Below are 21146 nucleotides of genomic sequence, written 5' to 3' on the forward strand. Positions count from 1 at the left end.
TTATACAATAAATATTAAATAATAAAAATATCACATCTAGCATTATTTAGGTTTTATATAGATTATAATTGCTATAAATAAAACATATTAAAAATTAATATATATATATTAATTCATATGTTTAAAACTAAAATATAATTAATTAATATTCTTTTATTATAATATATTTTTTATTTTTTATTTTGATATTTTATTTTATTATTTATTTATATCTAAAATTATTAAATTAATTAAATATTATTACAAGCAAATAAAATTGTTTTTAATTATATAATAAAGTAAATCAAATTTAATAAATATTTTTAAATATTATAAAGGATATTAATAACTTTAAAATATATTTTTAATAAATATAAATTAATTTATTAAAAAAACTAAAAAAATGCATTTAATGAATATTTTTTTATATAAATAATAATTTTTATATTTAAATATATATTAAGAATAAAATGTTTTATATAAAACACTATAATAATTAAACTTTTTTATAATAGATATCATATTTATAAAAAGATATTTAAATTTATAAATTGTAACAAACAAATTCTACATAATTAAATATATTATTAAATATCTAAATTTTATTTAAATATTTTTTTATAAAATATCAATAATAATAATAATATTTTTTTGTTATATATTAATATATTAAAATATATAAATAATATAAAATAACAAAAAAAAATGCAAGAATCATAAGAGCAATTAAGCAATAATTTTTAAATATCTAATGGAACAAAAGAAAGAGTTGAAGCTGCTAAATCATTTATAGAATAAAAATATTCTAAATATATTTAAAAAGAAAAAGATAAAAAAGAAAATTGGAATTTATTAATTTAGAAAATGTAAATTCTAAATTTTACAGAAGATGAAAAAGAGGCAATAAAGAAAGAAATATTAATGAGAGAAGCTGAATAAATGAGATAAGCGAGATAAAAATTAACTCCAAGTGATTTCGAGCCTATAAAGGTTATTGGAAAAGGTGCATTTGGAGAAGTTAGACTATGTCGTTGGAAAGAAAATAGTAAAAAAATAAATAAAAATAGACATAAATAATAAACATAAAAAAAAAAAAGATAAAGTTGTAGCCATAAAAAAAATGATAAAAAAAGAAATGGTAAATAAAAATTAAGTAGGACATGTAAGAGCAGAAAGAGATATTATGGCAAGTGCAGATAAGACTTGGATAGTAGATTTGGAATGCTCTTTTTAAGATGAAAATTATCTTTATTTAGTAATGGAGTATTTACCAGGAGGTGATTTAATGTCGCTTTTAATGAAAAAAGATATACTTTTAGAAGATGAAGCTAAATTTTATACTGCGGAAACTTTGCTAGCACTTGACGCCGTACATAAAATGAATTACATACATAGAGATTTAAAACCTGATAATATTTTAATTGGAAATGATGGGCATATTAAATTAACTGATTTTGGGTTTTTTTTTTTTTTAATAAAAAAAAATATATAATTAGTCTTTGCAAACATACAGAAATAAGGCCAAAAAGGCTTGATATAGAAAAAAAGAAAGATGAACCTGAAAAACCTAGTTTATAATTATAAATAGGAAAAAGATCAGGTTATAGAAGAAATAGAATATTAGCATATTCAACTGTTGGTACTCCAGATTATATAGCTCCAGAAGTATTCGGGAAAACGGGATATACTGAAACTGTTGATTGGTGGAGCTTAGGAGTTATTTTATATGAAATGTTAGTTGGTTATCCTCCTTTTTTTTCGGATAATCCTTCAAGTACATGCTCAAAGATATTAAATTGGAGATAAACTTTTTAAATTCCTTAGGAAGCAAATTTATCAGCTGCAGCAATTGATTTATTAAGAAGACTTATTGCAGATCCTAATGAAAGATTAGGTGTAAATGGAGTTGAAGAAATAAAGGTATTTTATATGATTTTATATTAAATAATAACTTTTTAATAAAGGTACATCCATTTTTTGCTAAAATTGATTGGAAAAATATTAAAAAAACAAAACCAACATTTATACCAGAATTAAATAGTGATGTAGATACAAAATATTGCGAAAACTTTGAAAATGAAGAACCTTGGATATCTTAAGGAGAAAATTCAAGTTAAAAAAAATAAAAGTAAAGAAAAGATGTAAACTTTATTGGATATACGTATAAAAAAAATAATGATGATTAAACAAACATTGTATAAGAAGTACTTATAAATTTAGATTATAAATAAAAAGTTAATACTTAAGAAGATAAAAATGAAGAATAAGAAGATTTATAATAAGAACAAGATAAAGAAATATATAAAAAAGTAAATAATATTAATTCAAATTATAATATAAATAATAATATAAATAATAATATAAATAATATAAATAATATTAATAATATTAATAATATTAATAATATAATAATAATAATAATAATATAAATAATGATGGTCTTATATATTAATAATAATAAATGAAATAATTTATTGAATATTAATTATAGAATAATTAATAATTTGGAACTATTAAAGTTAATAAGTAACTTAATATGAACGATAATTTTATTAATTAAATTTAAAATAATTCTGTATAATTATAAAGTTAGTAAATTAATTAAAATATTTAAAAAAAATAAACTAATTTAAAGCAAAACCCTATAAATAGTGCTCCATAAAATAAAATACTATAATAATAAAAATTAATCAAACTAATTTAAAGTTTAATATTGGAGCTACTTAACAAACTTAAATAAAGACTTAAATTGACTAATATTAGTATAAAAAAAATTGAGCTATTTGTTTTTTATTTTTAATTTTGATTAAATTTTTATGTTTAATTATATATTTTAAATTATGAAATAAATAATCATTAATAATATAATAATAAATAAATAATGCATATCTATTAATAAGAGGATAATTAAAAATATTATAAAAAGTAAAATTTTAGTAATTTTTTTTGTAATATTTTTAATAATATATGATTTTTTTTATTTAATTAATATTTATATAAATATTAATAAAAATATATTTATATAATTTTTATAAATATATTACTAGAAAATTTGACAATATAAGTAAATTAATTTTTAAATAATTTTAAATTAAAATACATAATTTTATTAAAAAAATACAATATCTTTCAAAAATAAATTAAAATATATAATTAGGTTATTAATTCTCAAATTTCGAATTTAATAAATCATATAATACAGAAATTTTAGTTGAAATTATTAACTAATTTATAAATTAATTTTGGAAATTAAGAGCTGATGTAGATTCTCGATTAACAAGAATTGAAAATCAATTAACATTAATTGAAAATAAACTAAAAAGAAATAAAAACGTACTAATAAACATAGAAAATCAAATAAAAACTAACGAAAACTCACCTAAAATTGTTGAAAATAGAAATTTAATTGTTTAAAATAATACTATTAAATTTGAATTTATGCTCAATAGAATTAAAAGAAAATTAAAGAAGCTTTAAAGAAATCTAATAAGAAAAAACGCTCGAAGTTAAAAATAAATTAAAAAAATCTATAAACATAATCCAGAAATTTCATAAGATTATACTTAAATATTGAAATATAATAATTACTATTTATGCTCGTATAAATTATAAATAATTTAATTAAAATTTTAATATTTTTGAAAAAAAGAACTTAATTAGATTAAAATATATAACAAAAATAATATACTTAACTAAACTTTTTAAAAGAAAATTTAAATTATGTTAATATAAATAAATATTAAAAATATTAAATAGAAAAAAAAATACCAAATAAGAAATGAAAAATAATAAAAAAAGTGAGAAGAAATAATAAAAAAAAACATATTTTTTTAAATATTATAAATTAAATAAAATATTATATATTTTATTATAGTATAAAACTTATAATAAAAAAAAAAATAATTAAAAAATAATGATATTTTTAATATATCTAAAAATATAAACATTAGCATATTAATTTTTATTTAAATAATATAATTAATTATATATATAATAAAAAAAGTATAAATATACATAAAAATAAATATAAATATAAATATAAATATATATATATATATATATATTTATATATATTTATATATTTATAAATTTTTCATTTTTTTTTTATATAAATAAATCATTAATTATTTTTTTTTATTTCTTATTCTTTATATTCTATATTTATATTTTTTAAATACCATAATAAATCATTATTATTTTCTTTATCCTCTATAAAAATTACATTATTATTTTATTATTATTAAGATATAAGTTGTTCTTCAAAACTTATTTAATGAATAGATTTTGGAGGTCCGAATATAAATCCAAAGTTAGATTTATTATCTGAACATTCTTATGTATTATTTTATTCTAAATTACAACTATTTTAATTTTCTAAATTTTATTTTTATAATTGTTATTAATTATTTTATTTTTTTTCACTTTCTTCCCTAATCTCTTTTATTTCATCGCATATTTTATATTTCTATGAAAAATTACTAGTATTAGCCTATACTTTTTTAAATGCACTTTTATCTGAATATGAAGTGTTTAAATAAGATTATTTTTATTAACTTATTTCGAAACTTATTGATTCTGTTCCTTTTTATTTTTCAATTTCTAATTTTAAAAGCATGTTTTTTAATATTTGTTCTAAATATTCTTTTTCGTTCATTAATTCTGTTATTTTTTCTGATAAATTTTTAATTATTTTATCTTTTGTATTTTAATTATTTTAATCATCTTTTGATTATTGCCATTTTTTTAAATTTTACTAAATATTTAATTTTTCTTCTTTTAATTATAATTCTAATTTTTTAACATATTAATTTTCCTTTTTAATTTAAATAAATTATTTCATTTAAAAAAAATTAAAATACAATTGTTCTTAATTTTCTATATCGTTAAATCTCTTCTTCTAAGACTCTATTAACAGTTTTCAAAGCTGCATTTTCAGTTTATAGAGTATGTATTTCTTATCTTAATATAGCATCCCTTAAATGATATTTAGTCTTAATTTCTCTTATATTAGATGAATAAATCATTTCTTCATCAGTATTTATATAATTATTATTAGTATCAAGCATTTATTAATTATTTTCTTTATTAATATTTTATTATTAGTTTTGTTTATCATCTTTTGATAATAATGAACATTCTTATTCTCTTGAAGGATAGTCTGGCATTATATTACTTATCATACTTTAATATTATTTGCTTTTATTATTTCCTATAGAATTTTTATGTGCATTAATTGATTTATTTAAGAAAATAGAATTATCATCTATATTTTTATTTTATTTATATTTAGATGTTTTAGCTTATTTTTTATTGTTTGATGTAAAATTGAATATAAAGTTAGAGTATTTAACTGTATTTGAACGCAATTCTTCTATTTTTGTCGAATTATTTGGAGTTGTACTTATTTTTATTTTAAGTTGCTTTTAGTCTTAAGAAAAATTGTTATTACCTTTTTGTTTAAACTTTTAAATAAGTTATTTTGATTTAACATATTTTTTTTTATATTTATTATTTTTTTATTCCTTTTATTTACAAAAAATAAAATAAAGTACATTGTTTGTGTTTATTTCTGATGATTTATTTTTATTTTTTTTATTATATTATTTTTATATATCAATGTTATAACGCTTATTTTATAGTATTTTGTCAATTTATACTTTTAATGATTATTTGCTATATGTTGTTTGCAACATTTAAATAGTTTTTTTTTTTTAACAATTATATATGTATATATATATATTTGTATTTTTAAATATATATTTTTTTTATTTTTAATTATTTTATCTAATAATTTTTTTTTTTTTTTTATTTATTATGTCATCTATAAAAATAATTTTTTTTTTCTTTTATTTTTAAACTATTAAAACATTGCATTTTATTTAATTTATTTTTAATTTTATATACAAATAAAAATTAATATTTAAAAAAAAATGTTTTTGATTTTTTAGTTGTTGTAGTTTTTTTTTTTTAATAAAAAGTATTAAATTTTATCAAAAATAAAATAAAATAATTTAAATTATTTATGAAATTTGTTTTTTTATTAGAAAAAAGAAAAAAATTTAGAAAAAATTATAATATTAATGAAATTTTATTAGATATAATAAATATTTTTTAAGAATTTATATTTTTATATTTTTTTCGAATTTATGTATTTATTCTTTAAAAATAATATTAATTTTCTAGAAATATTATTAATAAAATAAAATTAGAAGAATAGAATCATTCTTTTGTTAAATTTGTTTTAAATTTCAAAACAAAAATAATTTAATAAAAAATTAGTGTTTCAAAAAATACAAATGCTAAATAAAATTACTTAAAAAAAATACACATGTAAAATAAATAATAAAAATAAAAGAATTAGTAAAATTAAATATATATAAATATTAATAATATAAAAAAAAATCTATTTAAAAAAAAACATAAATAATTTAATAAATATAAAAAATGTCTCAATAGTAAAACTTAACCCAAGGAGCCATCGGTATAGATTTCGGTTCATCAAGATCAGTTATAGCTGTAGCTAAAAGAGGAGGTGTAGATATCTTAACAAACGAAGCATCTTTAAGAGAAACCCGTAATATAGTCGGATATGGACCTAAACAACGATTTATGGGCGAAGCAGGAAATGCTTAAGTAAAAAAAAAAAAAAAATTAAAAAATAAAAATAAAAAAAGGCTAAAAGTAACTTTAAAAATACTGTATCTAATTTCAATAGATTATTAGGATTACCCCCTACCCACCCAAAACTAAGAAATGAAACAAAATGGATAACATCTAAAATAGCCACAAATCAAGATGGTAAACTAGTCCATGAAGTCTAATATAAAAATGAAACAGTCTAATTTTTGCCTGAATAAGTGACAGGGGCTATGCTTGGGGCTTTAAGAAATATTGTTTCTTCACATAATTTACCAAATCATGAAGCTGTAATTTCTGTACCTTCATATTATACAGAATAAGAGAGAAAAGCTTTAAGAGATGCATGTTTGATTGCTGGTTTAAATCCTACTAGGTTATTTAATGAAAGCTCTGCTATTTCTATTTCTTATGGTTTATTTAGAAAAGCTGAATTGGATTCTACTGTTACTAGAAATGTAGCTTTTATCGATTTAGGACATTCCAAATTTTCTGCTTTTGTATCGAGCTTTAATAAAGAAAAATCAGCTGTTTTGGCTTAAGTACATGATAGATAATTAGGTGCTAGAGATATGGATTGGCTTATATTTTAAAAATATGCAAAAAGCTTTGAATAAAAAACTGGACTTTCACCTTATGAATCCAAAAAGGCTATGTTGAGACTTTTTGATGCCATTGGAAAGCAAAGAACAATCCTTTCGGCTAATATGGAATCTGAATGTAATTGTGAGTATTTAATGGAAGATTGTGACTTAAGTGAATCTTTGACTAGATCCGAATTCGAAAGTATAATTTAACCTGTTCTTGCTTAAATTTAATAGTGTTTATAAACACTTATTTAAGAATTAAGTAAATATTTATCATTTAATTATTTTTTAATTAAATTATATATTAATAATATAAAAAGAAAACAAAAAAATTGAATTACACAGTGTTGAAATTATCGGAGGAGCAACAAGAATACCTATAGTATAAGAAATGATAAAGAAATCATTCGGAATAGATACATTAAACAAGACTTTAAATGCTTCAGAATGTATAGCAAGAGGTTGTGCAATGATGGCAGCAATGATGTCTCCATTATTTAAAGTAGCTGAATATAACCTTGAGGAATCGAACTATTACGCAATAAAGACTAGTTGGGATTTCTTTAATTTAAATGAAAAAGGTTAAAAAGTTGATTTAGAAGGAGGCAAAAGTTCCGTAATATTCGAAAAAGGATGCACTATTCCAAATGTAAAATCTATAACTTTTACTAAAAGTGATGGAATTAATATTAATTTATTTTATGATAATCCATCAGAAGGATTTGATGGTTTATTGGCTAATTATGTTATTTAACCATGTAAACCTAAAGAATAGACTTATAGTGTTAAAGTTAGAATTAAATTAGATAAAAATGGACTTGTATCAATCGATGAGGTGTAATTAATAGAAGATTATTAAGTTGAGGAAAAAATTCCCATCAAAAAAGATAATAAACCAACTGTTCCTGCTGCTTAATAACCTTAATAATAATAAAATTAAGCTGATAATAGTTAATAATAATAACCTGCAAATAATGTAGATAATTAATAATAATAATAATAAGAAGAAGTTTAATAAGAATATGAAATCAAAATGAGAAAAAAAACTAGATATACTAACTTATAATTCGATTAACCTAAAATCTTATATAGCTTATTAAAAGAATAAATTGATATGTTCATTAATTTGTAAATCTCTCATATTAATTTTGATAATGTCACTATTAATACTTTATTCAAAAAAAATGAACTCGAATCTTTCATTTATGCTTGGAGAGCTCATTTAGATGGAGGTAGTTATCAATAATATGCTTTACCTAATTTAGTTCATAGTGTTCTACATGAATTAAGAACTTATGAATAATGGCTTTATGAACATGGATAGGAAGCACCTTTAAATGATTATGGTTAAAGATTAGAAAAAGTTTAATAAATGTGTGCTCCTATTTAAAGAAGATATAATGAATATTCAAATCTACCTGATTCTATAAATTAATTATAAAAAATTATTTAAGAATCTGAAGGATTTGTTATTTCTGGAGTAACTTTCTTTCTTTTATCTATATTTTTATTTATATATATATATAGGCTGAATAATATGCACATATTAGTAAAGAAGAAAGAAAACCTATTGCTGATGAAGTTGATAGAATTAGAATTTTTTTAAATAATGCTGAAATTGCTTAAAAAAGACTCTAACTTCATCAAGATCCTGTTATTACTTGTGAAGAAGTTTAGAAATAAATCAATTCTTTAATTAATGTATGTTTTATTATGTTATTTTTATTTAATCTTTTTATATTTTTAATAGATTTGTAAACCTATTATGAGTAAATCAAAACCTGAACCAAAGAAAGAAGAAAAAATGTAAACAGAAAATGATGCTAATAACTAAAATAATAATGCAAATTAAAAACCTGATGAAAAAATGGATATTGAAAAATGAAAAAATTAATTATTTTTTATTTTTATTTTTTTTTTATTGAAAAAAAAGATATTTTATAAAATCATATGTTTTTATTTTATTTTTAAAAATGTATTTTTTTTAAATAAAAAAAACAATTTATTAAATTCTTTTAATTTTATCATTAATTTATATTTATATTACTTATATAATTTTTTTTGTGTTTTTCAACAAAAATTATAATTACATATTTAAATATAAAAATAATAGAATATTCTGAAAAAGGTTAATTTATAATGAATTATAAAAAGAAATCTTCTAAAATAATTTTTTAAATATTAATTTTTTTTTTTTAAATTTGTTTATTTTTTTAAAAAAAAGAGTAAATATAAATATAATTTTAAATATGATATGGTATAAATATATATATATATATAATATAATTTATAAATATAACATTAAATAATAAATTTTATTATCGAAATTAATTCAAAAAAATAAATGGCAGATTAATTAAAGAAATGTAAAAGAGGTGGATGTAACAAAAAATACACTGAATAAGAAAATCTTCCAAATTCATGCCGCTTTCATCCAGGAAAACCTATTTTCCATGATACAAAAAAAGGATGGACATGTTGCAATAAAATAGTTTATGATTGGGATGAATTTTAAAATATAGAAACTTGTGCAGAAGGAATGCATACTGATGTTGATTCTAATCAATAAACAGTTGGATAGGATTAGTTTTACAAATCTAGTACAGTGGCTAATGCATAAAAAGCATTAGATAAAGAAGAAAAAAAAATAGTGATTTAAAAAATATCAGATTTTAATAAATAAGAAGATAATAAATAAAAAAATAATTAATAATAAACGCAATAACAATAAACATAATAATAAGAAAATGAAAAGAAAAAAAAATTTATTACTAAAAATGGAAATTATAAATGTACAAATAAATCATGTCAAAAAGAATATAAAGAAGAGGATAATATAGAAAATGCTTGCAATTATCATTCTGGAGAACCAGTTTTTCATGACTTAAAAAAATACTGGACTTGTTGCTAAAATGTATATAATTATTAAATTAATAATATATATATATTTATATAAAAAATAAAAAATAAAAAATAAATATATATATATATATTTACATATATATTTTTTTTTATTTATTTATTTTTATTTTTTTTTAATTTTTTTTTTAAATTAATTTTTATAGAAAATTTGTTATGATTGGGATGAATTTATGAAAGTATAACCTTGTACATATGGTAAACATAATCCTAAATACGAATGATTTTAATTTTTATATATATTTTTATTATTATTTTTAAATATTTTTATTTTTGCAATTTGTAATTTTTTATATTCTCTATCTCTTTTTTTTTTTATATATATTTTAAATTTTTATTATTTTAATTTTTATTTCTATTTTTAATATTTATAATCATCTATAAATAATTATATATATATTATTTCTTTTTATTATTATTAATTATATATTACCAATAACAAATTAATTGTTTCATTTTATTTTTATAAAATTTTAAGAAAAATATTATAATTGATTTAATATATTCCAAATTTAAATGTTTATAAAAAAAAAAATAACCAATTATTAATATTATTTATTTATATCTAGAAAAAATATTTATTATATATTTTATTTATATATTTTTTACATTTTTTATAATATATATTATTTTATATCTGTATTAAAAAAAATAGACTAAAATTATATAAAAAAAATAAAATAAAATTTTCCTATATAATTTAAAGTTTATTATTTTATCATCTACTGTTACATAATTTAAAAAATTTATTTAATAATTATTGCATTTCTTTGTCAAAATTAAATTAAGAAGATTATTTGCAAATTTCACATTTACTACAATCAATACAAGTCAAAGCTAATAAATTTCTTGAAAAACTATAGCTATTCAATTAAATAAGTAGAGGCATTAAATCATTAAGTATAAATTTAAACTTTTTTATTTGTTTAAAATATATAAAATTAATATAAAATATACTTCTTAAGGTTAAATTTAATTCAGATGAGGCAAAATATATTTTTATATAGTATTTCTTAAGCTAACTATTTAATTTTAATTTTCTATATTATGTTAGTAAGAAATTTATTTTTATATATTTTAAGAAGTTTCTTTTTTATCAATAATAATATAATTGCCATCAATTATTGTAAAATCTTTTGAGAAATCTAAAAATTGCTATATACATTCCATACTAAAACTATTTTTAATATATAATAAATATTTTTTAATACAAAATAAATATATTTTAAATATCTACTATAAATATTTTTTTAAATAATAGTTTTCTTAAGTATTATTTATTTAGTTCAATTATTTTTCTCTTATATAGAATTCAAATTTTATCAATATTATAATTGCTCTACTATCTCTTTATTATATATATAAACTAGGAAATCCATAATCATTCATTATTCCTTTTTTAAATAAAATAAAGAAAATTATTAGCTTATTTGTATTTTATTTTTATTAAAAAAAAAAAACCTTTTTTATAAAGTAAGTATCTATAGAATATTTTTTCATTAAATTAAATTGCGAAAATATATGATTTTTCTAATTCTTTTTGTAATTCTTCCATTTACTTTATTTATATATTAATTATGAAAAAAAATTAAAAAAATATTACTTATAAATTGAAATTTTGAATATAGTTTAAATATAATTCTTTGATTGTTGCTATTGTATTTAATTACATAATAAACTAAGTTTATATTTGATTTTTATCAATATTTTATTCAAAATTAATCTATGTAATATCAATTTATTCACTTTTCTACAAAAAGTCAGTATAATTTAATTATAGTATTTCTTTATTTTATTAATCTTCATATAATTATAATTAAGAAGGTAAAGTTTAATTAATTATTTTTTTCAAATGATTAAGAATCAAAGCAAAGCAGTTTTCATCAATTAAATCTTTCTGAACATCTTTTAAGAATTTTTTTAATTACTCAGTTGCAATTTTAGATAAGCTCTATTTATTTATTTATTTAAAAAATAAAAGTAAAATTTACATCAATAAATAAACCAATTAATTTTTCTAAAACTTCCAAATATTAATAAAAATGACAACTAGTTTTCTAAAAATTGTTACTAAAAATATCTGTTATAGATTCGAATACAATTTAACAAGAAACTTTCATAAAGCCACTTAAATTAATATCAAAATCTTTGCTATTTTTCTAAAAATAATTAATCATATTATCTAACAATTCCAAAATTACTGAATTCCAGATTTCATTAAATTATTAATCTGTAAAAACAAAGCAATTTTTTTTTATTAATCTAAACATCGTTTCGAGTCCTTTCCTTTAAATATTAATAGCTTCTCCCGTAAATTATTTCCCTAGAACCTAAAAAACCTAAATAATAATAAGATCAATTATTTTCCTTTATTATTATTATTAATGATTATCAAAAAGATAATCTAAAAGTCTATTAATGTAGACAATAGAATTTAAAGCTATATTTTCTTAAGAAAAATTAACTAATTTACATAAAGCTGTAGATAAAGAAACCATTTCTTCATGCAAAAATTCAAGCGATCTCTCATCTTATATAAAAATTTCGTCAATTATTTTAAATGAAAGAATAACTAGTGACATATTATTAATATCTTTGTAATTATCTATTGTCTAGTTAATCAATCCTATAATAACGTTCCAGCCTGATTTTATTGTTGAGAAATTAATACTTGTAATCATTCTGATACAACTTAGAATAAGTTCATAAATAACAATTGGGTTTGTGGCTTTAGTGTAATTATAAATAAACGAAAAGGGACTTAGAAAAGCCTTTTGGAAAGAATAGTGTGATAGTTCTTATTTTTTTAAAAACTTCATACTTAATTATTTTAATAAATCAATAGCTAAACATGCGCATTATAGATTCTGACTAGTTCCTGCATAATTAAAATGCTAAGAAAGTACAATCCATATATTATTCCATTCAAATCTTACTCTGTCCATATTAAATTCAGCAACTTCGCTAATCCTTTACATACAAAATAATCTTGCTTTATTTTAATTATTAATTTCTTGTTTACTTAATTCACATAAACATTATATGAAATCATATATTTCTAAACTTTCGAATTTACAGGTATTTGCAAATATCTTATCGATTATATTTTCATTGAATGTATTTATTAATAATTCTGCATTATGAATTTCTGTTTCTAAATTCTAAGGATTTTATAATAAGATTTCTTTACTCATATGTGCTTTAGAAAAATAATAATCTAATTTAGATATACATTCTATTATATCTTTCCAGGAAGTTCTAAATGTATTACCACAAAATAAAGATGAGTCTAATAATATTTATATTGCTTTTATATTTTTTTAATTTAATCTGTTGTTTGTTTGTAGTAAGCCTGTAGCTTTTGTCAATGTTACTATAAATGTTTATTATTAGACGTTTAATTCATTTTTGCCAAGTAAATAAAGACAATAATATATTCCTTTTAGAGAAAAATCAATAAATTAGCTTTCAGGCTTTTCTAATTCTATGGAAAAAGTGACAAATAAAGGGCTCCATATAACTTCTAACAAATGTTTAGTAAAATTTAAATTAAATACTTATATAAAATTTTAATCTTCATTTTAATTTTCAGCGTTTTAAATTATTTTCTAATAAAAAATAAAAATAAACAAAAATATATAAAAAAAAAAATATACTTATCCTTATAATAGCATTTTTCTTTATTCTTCTTTAAAAATTTTATTTTAAATTACCATATCTTGATTTTTAATATCATTATTTTTATTTTTCTATTCATATGTCTCTCCATGGATAGCAATATCATTTTATTTTAAACTATTATAAATGGCTTCAATTTATTATTAAGGTAAATCTTCTCCATCAGAAATACCTTTAACTAAATTTTTAAAAGCTTACAAACTCATCCTATCTTTTTCACTAATTTATTTATTATAAAGACTTGTCTAAAGCATCATAATAGCATAAGCTAAAGTATAGGCAATGCTAGCATTTTTAAATATTCCTTAATTATCTTTTACATATTTTTCCCCAAACATTTACAAAATTCTATCCAATTATTCAGCTTAACCTGTTGGATAAATATATTTAAATAGTAAACGTAAGCCTTAGTCTATAGAGATATTTTTAAATGAAATAAATTCAAGGTAATTACTAAAAACACTTTAATTATAAGAACTTTCATTACCGAAAAATTCTCCTAAAGTAGTTCTTTTGATATTTTCTTAATTATATAAAAATTCTGATAATTATTTTATTGATTTTTCAAGGTCTATTTATGGGTCTTAGACTAATTTTTATAAGTATAAAAAATTAAGTCCTTCTTTTATTTTATAGTTTAGTTTTTAAATTGCTTTCTGTATTTAAATTTTAGCTTTTAACTATTCTTCAATTTATCCTTAATCATTACTTATTCCAAATTAATAATATTCATCTATTGTTTTTGACATAGAGTTATTTTCATTTTCTTCTTCATATTATTATGATGATTATTATAATGATTATTATAATGATTATTATAATGATTATTATAATGATTATTATTATGATTATTATTATTATTATTATTATTATTATTATTATTAATATTATTATTATTATTATTATTATTATTATTTTTGATAAATTAATTGCTATTATTTATAATTATTTTTGAATTATTACTATTGTTTTTTAAAATTCGTCTAGATTTTTACTATATTCTGATAATTATTATACTATTTATACTAAAGATGATAAAGACAATTAACGTAAATGTAATTCATGAATATATAAAATTGAGTTTTAAAATTCTTATTTAGAATATTTTCCTTGCGATATTCTTGATATTTACTCTATTATTTTTTCTGTTAAATTAGCTTAGTTTAATGCACAATCATAATTTACAAATAATTCTAATAAAACTCTAGGAACTTTAAACAGTTCATGAAAAAATTCTAATATTAAAACTCTATGATGAAGTGATGAATTTACACTTTCTAACATTTATAAAAGAATATCATTTATAAACATCTTTTTTTTAAATATATATATAAATATATATATATATATTTATATATATATATATATGTATTTATATATAAATATATATAATCTATATATTTGAATATTTCTACTTTTATTTCTTTTTTTAAATTATCTCGAAAATCTATAAAAACATTTATTAGAATATTCATAGATATTTAAACAACTTTTTTTTCTTAAGAAAGTAAATTTCTTAATAGAGAATCTATTAAATGTTCTTTTACTGTTTATTAGAAATTAGATAGAAACACTATATTTGCATTATCCATTATTAAATATAATAGATCTAATGAAATGATTTTCGTTTTAAGATTTTGTGGGTTAGAAGCACTATTTAAACTTATTTCTAAATATAAAAAAAATCCAAATATATATATTACTTAGCTCCATCTTTTTTAGAAATATCGCACAGCATCTTGAAAATATTAATTCCATCCTCAATATATTAAGTTTAGCTGATTACGTTTTGTTTATTTTCTTACATATAGTCGATTTTATTTATTTATTATATATGAATATTTTTGCACTCTTTTGAACATATGCTTACTCTTGTATCTTTGCAATAATTATGTGCCGTTTTTCGACATATGAAGCACCTTTTTTTGTTTTATTATAACATTTATATGGTTTTTTTTTAAAAAAAAATTACCATCCGAATTTTCCTGAAATTTAATTAGTTTCATTCTATATGCCTGCTTTAACTATTTCTTAATATACTGGGTCATTTTCTTAATTTAAAGGAGGAACTGATAAATAAGGAATGTGGATATTTTAATTCTATTTATCAGCAATCTCTTTCCTTTTGTTAAATATACATACTTAATCAACAATATTTAGTATCTATTATTAACAATATTCACCAATTTAAACATTTAAGTGATCACTAGAAAAATTTAAAGGATATTCATGAATTTTAGGTTAAGGCAAATTCTAATTTGAGGTTAACTTTGTTAAAATATAATCACCTTCTTTAGTTATAGAAATGGAACGTTTATTACAGTAAATTTCATAATTTTCTTCTGAAACTTTTGTGAATCTTTCCATTTTTTAATATATTTTTTAGACTATTTCACTTAGTACTTTTTTCGCTATTGCCTATAAAGAAGAATCTGTATTATTTTAATTTTCGTAAGTTGTTCTATTTTTTTATGTGCTTGAATAAATATTTAATAATGCACTTATTATATATTCTAAATTTTCACTTTTTTAAAAAAATAATAATAATTTTTTTAGGGGAAAATAAAAAAAAAAAAAAACCCAAAAATTTAGGATGAATTTGTACTTTCTATTGTTTATAAACATTTAATTACTAATAATTATATTTGCTCTTCTTTTAAACCTATTTGTTCTATTGTTATTTCTATAATTTCATCTATTAGTTTTTTGTTTTTTTCCATGTTTATTATTTATTGAACTGGTAGAATATTTTTTGATATTATTTACTATTTTTATGGTAAATATAAAAAATGTATTTTTGTTTTTTGTTAAAAAAAATAAATTGTTATTTTTATTTAAATGTGGAAGTAATTTTTATTACTTCAAGATAGTATAAACATATTTCAGTTAATTTTATTTATTTTAAATCGAAAATTTCTTTGATAAACGGAACAAAACTGTTTTATTTAATTTCATTTATATTTTTATATTTCTTGTTGTTTTTTGGTAATAGCTTTATTATTTTTGAATTGAACTCCTCTAAAATATTTTTGTATAATTATTCTTATTATTACATTTTATTAAAAGATAAAATTATATTCTTAGATATTTTATTTATATAATATTTTTATATGTTTTGATAATATTTTTTGTTTTTATTAAAAAAATAAATAACTATTTGTCATATATCACCTTTTTATATATATTTTAAAAAAATTGTATTCAAAATTTATTGCTTTTTATTAATAATATTAAAAAAAAAAAAAAAAAAAAAAGGAAGATATAGTAATTATTAAATAAAAGAAACTATTTTTAAAATAAAATTTAAATTAATTTTAAACAAAAAAATAAAAAATGTTATCATTACCAAGTGCAAATACACCAATAGTATATCAAAATCCTTTATCTAAATTAGTTACTAGTCTTCCTTATATAGATGAAGATTTAGATAAGATATAAAAAAATTAAATTGAAAGAATGATTCGAAAGGAAATGGCTTAAATGTCCCAAAATGATTATTTGGAAAATTTACCTGCTCCGAAATCGACATTGTTATAAAGTTAATTTATTTAAGTAGAGTTTGAAAGGGTTACAAATAAAAAATTACTTGAACCGCCAAAATAACGTAATTTACCTTTAATTAATATTAGTTCGGCTGATAATGAAGTTTTAAAGTCATTTATTGAAGAGGTGAAGATAATTTCTTAACATAATTGTATGAAATTAATTAATTTGGAATTATTTAATAAATTCGGATAAGATTAACATAAAATCTTTATTGAATATTTAAATAATAGAAAAAAAAATTTAGAAGAAGAGAATTAAAAGCTAATACAAGAAAAAGAAGATATTAATGCTAAAAGGAAATTTTAATAAAGTTTGCTTTTGGATAAAATTAGCAATTTAAAATATAAAATAAATTATTTAATTAATACGAATGAATTTTTAGAGACTGATTGTTAAAAATTAGAAAACGAAATAATTTAGATTAGAAGAAAATAACTAAAATTAATATGAAAATATTTTTTTATTTTATCTTTATCAAAATATATATATATTAATATAAAAAATCAAATCGTGTATATTTTTTTTTTTTTATTACAAATGAAAATAAATAAAAGTAAATAGAAACAATAAAATATTTTTTATATTTATATATATATAAATATGATGAAATTTTGTTAAATATTTTTTTATTAAAAAAAAAAATAAAAAGTCTTAAAAATTAAATTATTTTAATTTATTTTTTTATATTATTATTATTTTATCAAAAATAAGTTTCTATATTTGTTTTAAATTATAGATATTATTATTCAAAATCTATTTATGGGAACTTAAAGCCTTATTAATAATATTATTCTAAAAATAATTATAAGTTACTTAAATTATCAAATTAGTAATTTTTTAATACATCAATAGTTTATTTTTTAAACCCTTAATTAATAGAATCTTCAAAATTTAAAGTTTCCGAACTAAACTAAATCTCAATGCAATCTTAAATTCCAAAACCATTTTTTTTGAATTTAAAATTTTTATAAAGATTAAAAAAACTCATTATAATATTTAATTTATCAATTGGATTTCCAATTAAAGTTTAATGCTCATCTCTATTAATAACTCTATCAATACAAGTAAATAAATATTCTAAAGAAAATGGATATTCGAAATTTCCAAATTTCAATTTTTATTTAGTTTAAGGGACCATTCCAATAAACTTACAACTAATATTATTTTCAAGATTTTCGTTAATAAAATTTAATGAATTAGCTAATGCATTTGGGGGATGATTCTTATCCAAAAATAAAATATGCTTAAAAATCAAGCTTTTATTTTAAGATATTTTTTCTATAATTTTCTTTATTTTACTATTAAATAAGACTAAAGATGCCTTTTAAGTTTTTTAATATAATTCATTATGACTTAATTATTTTTAAGTATTTCTTTTTTAATATCCTTACATGCATTGTTATCGACATTCATCACTTGATACATAATGTAAATTTACTTCAGATATTTTTCTATTTAATAGTTATTATAAGAAAGTTGTCTTTCCAGTTGCTGGTATAGAAAATGGGATAATTACAATTAAGCTTTACATTTATTAATTAGTTTTACTTTCTTCTTATTATTAATTTTCTTATTTTTCAATATCATCATTATCTTCTGAATTTATGTTTATTTTTATTTCCTTTTATAATATATCTTCATCATTTTAAATACATTGAATAAAATCTACAAAATTGCAAGTAATAATCTACTATAAATAAGTTTTTTAATTAAAGTTATTCTTTAAATAATCAAAGCTTTTTATTGCAAAATCAAAATAAAATTTCTTTCCTTTATAAGGTTGGCAGTTTTCACATAATTCCTCAGATTGTTAAACAAATAAATTATAAATATTAATATAATTATCATTAAAACTTCTTAAATATTTTTTACATTTTTCTCTTAATTTTCTATATAATCTATATTCCAAAGTTTTTAATTTGGCTAAAGAAACACATTTTTATTCTCCATTATCTATATTTTCCTTCACAAAATATAATACACTACCTTCTCCATCATTATCTAATGAAGACTAGGCTACTTCTACGTATAAATTATGTATTATTTCATTAAATTCAGATAAGGTGTTTGATGTATATTTTTTCATAATACATGATGTAAGACCATATTTATTAAAAAAATCATATGAGAAATCTACAGGAAGACATGTTTCTTCACTATTATTATCTACAATAGCGTAAAAATGCAAATCAATAGAAGAATATTTTATTAAATGCTAATACTCATTATTTCCACAATATTCACAAACTATAGTTTTACCATTTAGAAAATGCTTCATTTCAATTAATTTTTAAGGATTTTGTTTTTCGATTTTATTTATAATAGTAAACCATTAATAAGCTATTAAAGTAGAAAAATTATATCTAATATCTTTTAAATACATATCTATTTCTTATATATCTTTTATTAAAATGCAAACATTTTTTGAAGAAATTGCCCAACTATCTAATTCTTGGAAATAACTTATTTGTCCGTTTTCTCCGTTCGCCTTTTCAGTTTTATATACATGAAACTTTACTGGATTTTTGATTTAGTTAAATTCTTTGTATACAGAATCTATAGTTAGTTTATAAAGTCTATATTATTCTGAAAAATCATTTGGAATTTTAACATACTATTATTCTTAGTTTTAGTCCTTATTTATGTACTAAAGATATAAATCAAAAAACTTTTTAAATCCTTTTCTTAAAATTTATACTTTATTTGTTTTTGTAGATAATATAATTGTGTTTCCTCTTCTTATATTATTGTGAATAAACTAATCTTCGGAATAAATAGTATCTTCATTTAATTTTTTGGACTTTATTTTTATGTCATATAGTACATAATCAGGATCATTTAATACTTAGTGCTTTATTGCACTTATTTTATCTTTTTAATTGATAGCAAAATCTAGAAGCTCCTAGGCATCAAGTTTATCTTTGTTCATTTGTATTTTTTATTTAATTTATTGATTTATTTTTTTAATAAGTATTTTATATATTAAAAAGATTTAGTATATTTTTTTTTAAATTGAATAATATTTATTGCAAAAATTATTTAGAAATAATTCTTTTATAAAAAACAACATAAAATTAAAAAATAAGTTATTTGTAAAATGGCAATAAAATTTTGATAATATATTTATTTATTTTTTTAATGAAAAAATTATTTTTATTATTTAAAATAGACAATTATAAACAAAAATAAATAAAAAATTTGATAAAATATTATGAAGAATTTATTATTAAAAATAAAAAAATAAATTAAGTATAAACAACTTATTTGAGAAATAGAATTTAATTTGAACATAATTTAATAATTTATATTATATTTAATACAATATAGTTTTTTATTTTTATATTAAATCACTCTCTCTCTCTCTTAAATATATATATTACTATTTAAAATTATTTTTATAAGTTTTTTTGAAAAATCACAATTCAAAAACTATAATAAAAATGGTATTTTTGTTTGTTTGAAATTTTATAGAAAAAATAAAAAAAAAAACGATGCTAAAAAATAATATATATATTACTTTTTAGCATATTTTGATTTTATTTTATTTAAAAAACATAAATTAAAATTAAATAATCTATTTTGTTTCACTTATTTTTAATGTCAATTATATTTTTTATTTTTTTAATTAAAAAACAAAATAAATATATTATTATAAATTAAATAAAAGTATTTTATAAAACATTTAATATTTGCATTTAGAATAAATTATTTCTTATATAAATTTTATTAGAATAATTTATAATTAAAATTTTTTATTGATATTTCTAACATTTAAATTATTTTTAATATTTACGAATTGAT

General features: G+C 17.6%; 7 protein-coding genes across 7 annotated transcripts, besides 35 other annotated features; 5 read left to right on the forward strand and 2 right to left on the reverse strand. All coding sequences in view use genetic code 6, as the record gives it.

The window, feature by feature from the left end:
- The first annotated feature begins 146 nt into the window (after window positions 1-146).
- Window positions 147-208: a microsatellite.
- A 111-nt stretch (window positions 209-319) lies between these two features.
- Window positions 320-369: a microsatellite.
- Window positions 370-635: 266 nt separating this feature from the next.
- Window positions 636-674: a microsatellite.
- A 10-nt stretch (window positions 675-684) lies between these two features.
- IMG5_001040 (hypothetical protein) lies at window positions 685-5297 on the forward strand (the record flags this gene model as incomplete). Its single annotated transcript, XM_004040131.1, has 9 exons — window positions 685-1024; window positions 1077-1437; window positions 1476-1899; window positions 1944-2288; window positions 2471-2505; window positions 3027-3043; window positions 4261-4316; window positions 5083-5135; window positions 5270-5297. The coding sequence occupies 9 exons, from the start codon at window positions 685-687 to the stop codon at window positions 5295-5297; spliced, it is 1659 nt and encodes a 552-aa protein (XP_004040179.1).
- Window positions 2306-2413: a microsatellite.
- Window positions 2311-2413: a microsatellite.
- Window positions 2319-2405: a microsatellite.
- Window positions 3252-3291: a microsatellite.
- Window positions 3949-4036: a microsatellite.
- Window positions 3963-4061: a microsatellite.
- Window positions 3973-4026: a microsatellite.
- Window positions 3983-4043: a microsatellite.
- Window positions 4004-4066: a microsatellite.
- Window positions 5045-5074: a microsatellite.
- A 410-nt stretch (window positions 5298-5707) lies between the features above and the next one.
- Window positions 5708-5754: a microsatellite.
- Window positions 5729-5831: a microsatellite.
- A 252-nt stretch (window positions 5832-6083) lies between these two features.
- Window positions 6084-6135: a microsatellite.
- A 288-nt stretch (window positions 6136-6423) lies between these two features.
- Window positions 6424-9087, forward strand: IMG5_001050 (hypothetical protein; the record flags this gene model as incomplete). The annotated part of the gene is made up of 5 exons (XM_004040132.1): window positions 6424-6612; window positions 6654-7464; window positions 7523-8682; window positions 8730-8903; window positions 8953-9087. The coding sequence occupies 5 exons, from the start codon at window positions 6424-6426 to the stop codon at window positions 9085-9087; spliced, it is 2469 nt and encodes an 822-aa protein (XP_004040180.1).
- Window positions 6615-6652: a microsatellite.
- A 285-nt stretch (window positions 9088-9372) lies between the features above and the next one.
- Window positions 9373-9417: a microsatellite.
- A 43-nt stretch (window positions 9418-9460) lies between these two features.
- Window positions 9461-9501: a microsatellite.
- Window positions 9461-9518: a microsatellite.
- Window positions 9519-9546: 28 nt separating this feature from the next.
- IMG5_001060 (integrin beta-1-binding protein, putative) lies at window positions 9547-10345 on the forward strand (the record flags this gene model as incomplete). Its single annotated transcript, XM_004040133.1, has 2 exons — window positions 9547-10116; window positions 10268-10345. 2 exons carry the CDS (start codon window positions 9547-9549, stop codon window positions 10343-10345), a joined length of 648 nt encoding a protein of 215 aa, XP_004040181.1.
- Window positions 9876-9915: a microsatellite.
- Window positions 10155-10180: a microsatellite.
- Window positions 10205-10252: a microsatellite.
- Window positions 10206-10251: a microsatellite.
- Window positions 10210-10250: a microsatellite.
- A 5-nt stretch (window positions 10346-10350) lies between the features above and the next one.
- Window positions 10351-10392: a microsatellite.
- Window positions 10393-10443: 51 nt separating this feature from the next.
- Window positions 10444-10475: a microsatellite.
- Window positions 10476-10696: 221 nt separating this feature from the next.
- Window positions 10697-10729: a microsatellite.
- Window positions 10699-10758: a microsatellite.
- A 535-nt stretch (window positions 10759-11293) lies between these two features.
- Window positions 11294-11371: a microsatellite.
- Window positions 11302-11372: a microsatellite.
- Window positions 11373-12049: 677 nt separating this feature from the next.
- Window positions 12050-16166, reverse strand: IMG5_001070 (sec7 domain protein; the record flags this gene model as incomplete). Its single annotated transcript, XM_004040134.1, has 5 exons — window positions 12050-14565; window positions 14795-15110; window positions 15215-15461; window positions 15503-15718; window positions 15772-16166. 5 exons carry the CDS (start codon window positions 16164-16166, stop codon window positions 12050-12052), a joined length of 3690 nt encoding a protein of 1229 aa, XP_004040182.1.
- Window positions 13735-13776: a microsatellite.
- Window positions 14574-14715: a microsatellite.
- Window positions 15122-15200: a microsatellite.
- Window positions 16167-16959: 793 nt separating the features above from the next.
- Window positions 16960-19623, reverse strand: IMG5_001080 (hypothetical protein; the record flags this gene model as incomplete). The annotated part of the gene is made up of 3 exons (XM_004040137.1): window positions 16960-16970; window positions 17311-17481; window positions 19218-19623. The coding sequence occupies 3 exons, from the start codon at window positions 19621-19623 to the stop codon at window positions 16960-16962; spliced, it is 588 nt and encodes a 195-aa protein (XP_004040185.1).
- On the forward strand, window positions 17133-17795 carry IMG5_001090 (hypothetical protein; the record flags this gene model as incomplete). The annotated part of the gene is made up of 1 exon (XM_004040135.1): window positions 17133-17795. The coding sequence occupies one exon, from the start codon at window positions 17133-17135 to the stop codon at window positions 17793-17795; it is 663 nt and encodes a 220-aa protein (XP_004040183.1).
- Window positions 18522-20253, forward strand: IMG5_001100 (hypothetical protein). The gene is made up of 2 exons (XM_004040136.1): window positions 18522-18806; window positions 18888-20253. Exons 1-2 carry the CDS (start codon window positions 18537-18539, stop codon window positions 19872-19874), a joined length of 1257 nt encoding a protein of 418 aa, XP_004040184.1. The 5' UTR covers window positions 18522-18536; the 3' UTR covers window positions 19875-20253.
- A 727-nt stretch (window positions 20254-20980) lies between these two features.
- Window positions 20981-21023: a microsatellite.
- Window positions 21024-21146: the final 123 nt, after the last annotated feature.

This window comes from Ichthyophthirius multifiliis (assembly GCF_000220395.1).
Source record: "Ichthyophthirius multifiliis unplaced genomic scaffold scaff_1120509249393, whole genome shotgun sequence".
Taxonomy (NCBI): domain Eukaryota; phylum Ciliophora; class Oligohymenophorea; order Hymenostomatida; genus Ichthyophthirius; species Ichthyophthirius multifiliis.